The sequence below is a fragment of the Lipotes vexillifer genome, unplaced genomic scaffold (genome assembly GCF_000442215.2).
Source record: "Lipotes vexillifer unplaced genomic scaffold, Lipotes_vexillifer_v1.1 scaffold1011, whole genome shotgun sequence".
Classification (NCBI taxonomy): Eukaryota; Metazoa; Chordata; class Mammalia; order Artiodactyla; family Lipotidae; genus Lipotes; species Lipotes vexillifer.
The window spans coordinates 503898-510917 of record NW_006787698.1 but is presented as its reverse complement, the minus strand read 5'-3'; the positions used below and the strand labels follow the sequence as shown (position 1 = coordinate 510917).

General features: G+C 54.8%; 1 protein-coding gene across 1 annotated transcript in view; it reads left to right on the top strand.

Annotated features, from left to right (window-relative positions):
* The window catches only part of MAP2K2 (mitogen-activated protein kinase kinase 2), a 23272-nt gene that overhangs the window by 872 nt on the left and 15380 nt on the right, over nucleotides 1-7020 (top strand). Inside the window, exon 2 of the mRNA XM_007460515.1 lies at nucleotides 3195-3405. Coding sequence (XP_007460577.1) covers nucleotides 3195-3405 — 211 coding nt within the window. The remainder of the gene's footprint in view (nucleotides 1-3194; nucleotides 3406-7020) is intronic.

Below are 7020 nucleotides of genomic sequence, written 5' to 3'. Positions count from 1 at the left end.
CCTTGCATTCCAAGAACCGTGGCACGTAGGGTTCCTGAGAGGAGGGGATGGGGCAAGCGGGGTTCTGGGAGTGATCATGGGGTAAGGAGGTCCAGGAAAAGGGGAAGGGGGTACCTGAGAGATTTGAGGGTGGGGAGGGATCCCTGAGGGGTGGGGAGGGTCCTCAGGGAATTGGGGGGAAAGGAGCCTGAGAAGACCCTGCTGGTGGGGGGTGGAGCTGAACCTGGGGAGAGTGGTTAGGAGGCCTGGAGGAGGCATAGAGGCTGGGGGGGGACAAGGAGCAAGGGGGATTTGAAGGGGCGGGGGTGGGGAGAACTGGGCACCCAGCAGGAAAGAAGTCCCGAGCCTGCTGGGACCCCTGAAAGCAGATGAACAGAGATTCTGGATCGAATGGATTAGCAAAGCCTTGAGGGGCTGGAGAAGTGTGATTGGGTTTGAGGCAACTGAGGGGGACAGGAGGACTTGAGGGGAAGGAAGGGGACAGAGAAAGAAGCATGGGGCATTGGGGTTACCTGATGGCAGAGTTGCGTTGTGTGAGGTCATGCCACTTGGCCCCAGAGCATGTCCCTATGACCTCCCCACTCCCGTTCTTCATGCTGGAGCGCCCAGGCTGGTGTCAGAGGTCCGTGGCCGGGATCCATGTGCCGTGTGCCTTACCTGTGGTGTGACCCATGAGAACCAGGTGTGATGGGCGAATGGCATGTTTGGTACCTCTCAGGGGACTTGGCCTCCTGCGACCAGATGAAGGAGGAGTGCCTTGATGCATATGTGTGTGAGTTCACATCTTTCTCTGTCCCCGAGGGCACAGCTCAATGTGGGGACATGTTCCTGATTCTCAGAAACTCCACTTATTCTTACGAGACATCTCCTTCATCATATTCTCTTCTCTTTTTTTCTTTTTTTTTTAATGTGATTTGTGATTTCCATCCCTTCAAGAAGTCCCCCAGAAGAAGCCAGCCTTTGAAATTCCAGGTTTTTTTAAAATAACCACAGTGGAGTTGCCATGAAATGTAAAATGGCTTAATCAGCTGACTCCAGAATACATTTTAGATGTCATAGGCCAGGCTGGACACATTCCAGGGTCTGAGGGTCTGGCTGCAAAAGCTGCCTCTTCAGCCCTATGGTGAAGGGGTCGTGGCACATACATTCCTTCCTTTGCCTTTCCTTCTCTGTCCATCGGTGTCCTTCTCGTTCCCCCTTTATCCAGGTCCTGGCTCAGGGGACCACTACTATGAGCACAGGCTTTGCAGGCTGGAAGGGCATAGGTGTTGCTCCAGCCTCTGCCACTTCCTTGCCTTTTGTGACTCTCGGGCAGGTTACTGAACCTCTGAGCCTTGTCCCTCCTGGGTGGGCTGGGTCTACAAGAGAGGTGCCTCCCAGGAGGATTGTGGGAGTTAAAACTCTTGTACCTGCTCAGGAAGTGGCACCTCGCCCCCTACCTGCCAACGACCTCTTCGAGGTACCAGCTCAGGTGACATCACCCAGCGGCAGGTCATCTTGCTCCTGTGTGCCCTTTTGCTTACATCTCTTTAAGTTGTAGGCAAGTCATGGTTGAACTTGGGGCTTGGAAGTTTCCTGCCAGAACTCCAGTGTCCCCCTTCATCTCCTGCTTGAACTCCCCTGGGGGGGTCTCCCCTAGGTGGGCGGTAAACCTTGGCTTAAGTGCCCTGGAAAGTGGTGAGTGGGGACCTCTGGAGGTGGCCCATTCTCCTCTAGTGACTTTTCTTAGAGCTGCACTCACTGTTTGGGTAGAGCCCTTGGCCACAGCCAGCGCTTGAAATGTGGCTTGTTTGTCCAAATTCAGGGGAGCTGTAAGTATAATACATATTCCAGAGTAACTAATTTCACCAGATAAACATTTTCTAACGTGGCTAGAAATTTTAAAAATTGCATACATAGCTCACGTTCTTTTTCTTTTGGGCAGCCTCGGGTTAGTGCTCGTGCACGCTGAGCATTGAGCTGGCGTCTACCTGCCTGTTACAGTGTTTTACTCCGGGATTTGGTTCAGAGTCAAGGCACTAGTGAAAATAGCTAACTGTCAACCTATCCTTTGAAAGTTCGTTGAAATCACCCAATAAAGTGCAGTATACATGGTTTTTATATACATTTATTTATTTGTTTGTTTATTTATTTTTGGCTGTGTTGGGTCTTCATTGCTGCGTGCGGGCTTTCTCTAGTTGCGGCGAGCAGGGGCTACTCTTCGTTGCGGTGCGCGGGCTTCTTATTGCAGTGGCTTCTCTTGTGGAGCACAGGCTCTAGGTGCGCAGGCCTCAGTAGTTGTGGCTCGCGGGCTCCAGAGTGCAGGCTCAGTAGTTGTGGCTCGCGGGCTCAGTAGTTGAGGCTTACGGACTCGAGAGCACTGGCTCAGTAGGTGTGGCTCACAGGCTTAGTTGCTCCTCAGCATGTGGGATCTTCCCGGACCAGGGCTCGAATCTGTGTCTCCTGCACTGGCAGGCAGATCTTTAACCACTGCGCCACCAGGGAAGTCCCACATGGTTGGTTTTTAATAACCGGCTCTAGGAATGCATGTACGTATAAATGCCTACCGTTTACAGTAACGCTCAAGATATAATAAGAGCATGCTGCTGGAACGGAATGCCCTGGAATTGTCTGCACTGTTTAAATTATGCCCCTCTCCTTTCCCCCGCCCGTGCCTCTGTGTAATTCGTGTAAATTAGAGGCACAGATGCTACGGCTTTTGTCATCTGCGTCTTGGTTCTAGTCCTTTGCTCTGAGGCCACTCAAAATGAGTTTGCTCCTCCATCCCTGTGAAAGACAGGTGTCCTGACCTGGGGCTTCACTCCCCGACCCCCAGGCTTGTCTCTCCTGTTCCCTTGTCTCCTTCCCATGTGGTCCAGAGCTCTTGTGTCGGGAGGAAGGGCTCCCGGGTCTGATAGCAGGGCCACTGAGCTAGAGCTGGTCCTCGAGGTTCTGAGGTCTCCTAACCTTTATGAGTGGGGGAGGGGGATGGCATCCCCAGTTCTCAGGGACCTCAGCTGTGTGTCTGCGGGTGGTCTTTCTTTCCCATGAGATCGTAGGCCCTTCAAGCACCAGAATCAGGTCTGATTCACCTCCCAGCTACAAACCCCAGGCCTGGAATGTGCAGTGGCCACGCGGTGACCTCGGCTCGGGCTGAGTCATCTTTTGGTAGCGCATGCAGTCTTGGCTAACCCTCGCCCTTGGGGTCTCCGCAGAGCAAACTTGGTGGACCTGCAGAAGAAGCTAGAGGAGCTAGAACTTGACGAGCAGCAGAAGAAACGGCTGGAAGCCTTCCTCACCCAGAAGGCCAAGGTCGGGGAGCTCAAGGACGATGACTTTGAAAGGATCTCGGAGCTGGGAGCCGGGAACGGTGGGGTGGTCACCAAGGTCCAGCACAGACCCTCGGGCCTCATCATGGCAAGAAAGGTGAGAGGCAGCTGGCGGCAGGGTGACGGCTCTGTCCCCGTACTCTGCGGGTGCGAGCGGTGGCGACAGGTGCCCTGGCAGTGGGAGAGAGGGGCCTCAAGGGTGCCGGCCTCTGCCTTCTGACGGGCTCCCAGGCTCAGAGGCCACCCCCGCCAACGTGGGTTCTAGTTAGAATGTGGTGATGCAGCCTGGTCCCACGCAGCTCTTCCCTTGGAGGCCGCCGCCTGCCTTGCGGGATGTCTGAAATTCAGGTTTCCGGGAACAGACTGGCTCGAGAAGGGTAGCAGACGGAAGAGAGGAGAATCGAGTCCTCTTAGAGCCGGGCTTCCCCTGGCTTCGCAACCAGAAGGCCCTGCCGACCAGGACTGGCTGCTGGTAACGACGGCCACATCGGTGGGGTGGGGGAGGGCGGTCCCTTGGCAGCGGGGTACCCGAGCCACCTGTAGTAGCCAGGGTTCTCCAGAGAAATAGAAGCATTAGGGGTGTGTAGGGGGTGGGGTAGGTAGAGGTACTTTAAGGCATTGGCTCAGGCAACCATGGTGGCTGGCAGGTCTGAAATCTGTAGGGCGGGCCGGTGGGCGCAGACCCAGGAAAGAGCTGGTGCAGCTTGAGTCCAAAGAGAGTCCTGGGGGCTTCCCTGCAGGGAGCGCTGGTTTGATCCCTGGTCAGGGAACTAGGATCCCGCATGCTGCGGCATGGCCAAAAAATTTAAAAAGAAGAAAAAAGAGAGAGAGAGAGAGAGAGAGAGGGAGTCTGGAGGCAAAATCCTCTCTTTGGGGGGGTGGGGTGGGAGCACGACTTCCGTCTTTTCTCTTAAGGCCTTCAACTGATTAGATAAGGCCCTCCCACTTATGGAGGGTCACCTGCTTTCCTCGAAGTCTGATGATTTCCATGTTAGATCACATCTAAAAAATACCTTCACAGTGACATCTAGATTGGCATCTGACCCAACAGCTGGGTACCGTGGCCTAGCCAAGCGGACACACAAAATCAACCATCACCTCCCTGTTCAGTGCAAACCCTGGTGCTAAGAAGTCCCTCATCGGGGCTCCTGTGCCGCAGTGCAGCCTCCCTGCTACACGTAGGGGAGGGTCCCTGAGAGACATCGGGAGTGGGGAAGAGGAGGTCACCACCTGGGGATGGTGGCTCCTGCACACGTGACTGGGGGACGTTGAGTTGACACGCGATTCAGCTCCCACAGACGTGTTCCTTCAGACATAGAAAGTCCCCTTTCTGGAAGCCCATCGTCCCGTAGTTTCCGAATTGCGTTCTTGGAAACCTGACCACCCCGTTCCCCGGGGGGATCTGCGCAGGGCCCGCCTTTCCTGGGAACCATGCACTCGGTTTCCATGTGTGTGGGGGGGAGGTTAGCACAGCAGCTATTCCTCCTGCCTCCAGAGCCCCGCCCTCCCTTCTGAAACCTACAGCCACATGCTTTCTATTTCTGTCTGCTTACCACAGGCAGCCTTTTCAAAACCAGAGCAGCCCCCGAAATCCCTGGTCTGCCATCACCCAAAGTACAGGGAGTGGAAGGGCAGACGTGAAATTCAGACGGTGATGGAAGGCGGGGACTTGGGAACAGAGTGCACAGGTCAGAGTGCTCGTCAGGGTCGGAGGGTTCTCAGGACAGCCAGGACTCTTCCAGGTGGCTGCTGACATGCCTTGTATAACCATGAAATTGGAGAGTTTGTCTACGGCTTTCTGAAAGCCTGCGAAGTAAGGCTTCCGGGTTTAAACCTGGGGGGCCCAGGTGTAGTCTAGTTAGTGGTGCTGCCCCGATGTCTGTCCCGGCTGTGATACAGGCCTCAGTCACAGACAGCGTCACTGCCAGGGGAAGCTGGGTGAAGGGCACTGGGGGACTCTCTTTGCTGTTTTTGCAGCTTTCCTGTGCTTACGTAATCCTTTCAAAATAAAAGGTTTAAAAAAAAAAAGGGAGGACTTCCCTGGTGGTCCAGCGGTTAAGACTCGGAGCTTCCACCGCAGGGGGCGTAGGTTCGATCCTTGGTCGGGGAACTGATCCCACATGCTGCGCGGTTTGGCCAAAAAAATAATAATAATAGAATAAAAAATTTTTTAAGAAAGGGAATTCCCTGGAGGTCCAGTGGTTAGGACTCAGCACTTTCACTGCCAAGGGCCCTGGTTCGATCCCTGGTCAGGGAACTAAGATCCTGTATGCCGTGTGGTACGGCAAAAAAAAAAAAAAGTTCTAAAAACTGGGGGGAGTGAACCTCAGATTTTGTTCTGCATCAGTCGTAACCCCTTCCAGTTGCTGTGGCCTGTGCAGCCGCACCCAGAGTCATGCAATTCAGGGCGTGAATTTACTCCCTGGTGGCCCCAGAGCCCTCGGCCGGTCTGTGGAGGTCAAGGGCTCCCAGAGTGCCAGTTCTCCCAGGAGCTCTGTTTGCCTGTATTCAGCTGAGGACACAGGTGGGAAAATTGATGTGTCAAAGTGGTTTTTGAGGAACAGTGGCCTCCATCCTTCCTCCACTACCTTGGGTGGAATTCCGAATTCCTGGGAAGCCGAGTAGGAATTCCACGCATTCTGGAAGGCCTGCACGGATCCTGCTGTGGGCCGGCATCCCTCCAGCCCCTGTGATGGGCAGGGGATTATCCTGACCACTACGACATGAGCAGTGACACCAGGTCCCTAAGACCCACAAGAACCGGGCTCCATTTCCACTGTCTCGTCCGTTCGTAAATGTTCTCTGAACTCATGCCTGGTGTCACGATTCCTCCCACATCCTTGCGGGGCCCTGGGCACACAACCTCTGCGTCACTGGGACCGGCAGAGATCCGCGAAGAATTCGGTGACCGTGTTGCACCTGTGGGGCTCTCCCAACTTCCCTGTGCTCTGAGCGGAGGGATGTGTTTTCAGCCGTGTGTGTGTGTGTGTGTGTGTGTGTGTGTGTGTGTTTTCAGCCGTGTGTGTGTGTGTGTGTGTGTGTGTGTGTGTGTGTGTCCCTCCGCTCGGCATCTGCATGCTTCCAGAATGGAGGTTACAGACCTGCCCAAGGCCACGTCCTAACACTAGATGCCTTCTTTCTAGTGATGGCCCTGGGTCAAAGCCGGTGCACACGTTCTCATTTGCATGGACCAACAGCTCTGTTTTACTGAGAAACTGAGGCTTAGCTGGGTCGGTGTCTGAATGGGGCTTGAACCCTCTCGGGTCCTCCCTTTGCAGTTGACCCTGACCCAGTGGAAGCTGTCCAGGCCTCGCCTCCGCAATCCATTTCTCTCTTTACCTAGTTTGTGCCCCCTGCCCCCATCCCTAACTCGAATGCCCCATTCTGCAGTAGGAACACCCTTAGACTCCTAGATGGGGTTTGAACTCCTAGCACCATACTTATTTAATCAGCTGTTGGAGCTCACACGGCCCAGGTGCTGCCGTGGAAAGAGCGTGGGTTTTGTTTGGCGTTCCATGAGCCAGGCCCCAACCCTCCCTGACCGCTCACCAGCTGTGTGCCCCTGGGGGCGTCATTTAAGTCTCTGAACGCGAACTTGCTGGTCAGCCCAATGGGGGCAGTTCTCACCACCACTCTCCAACCTCTGTGGGTCGTCATCGTCATGGCGAATCGCAAGCACCAGTGCTCAGAAATGTGGCCCTCGTCCCATTCC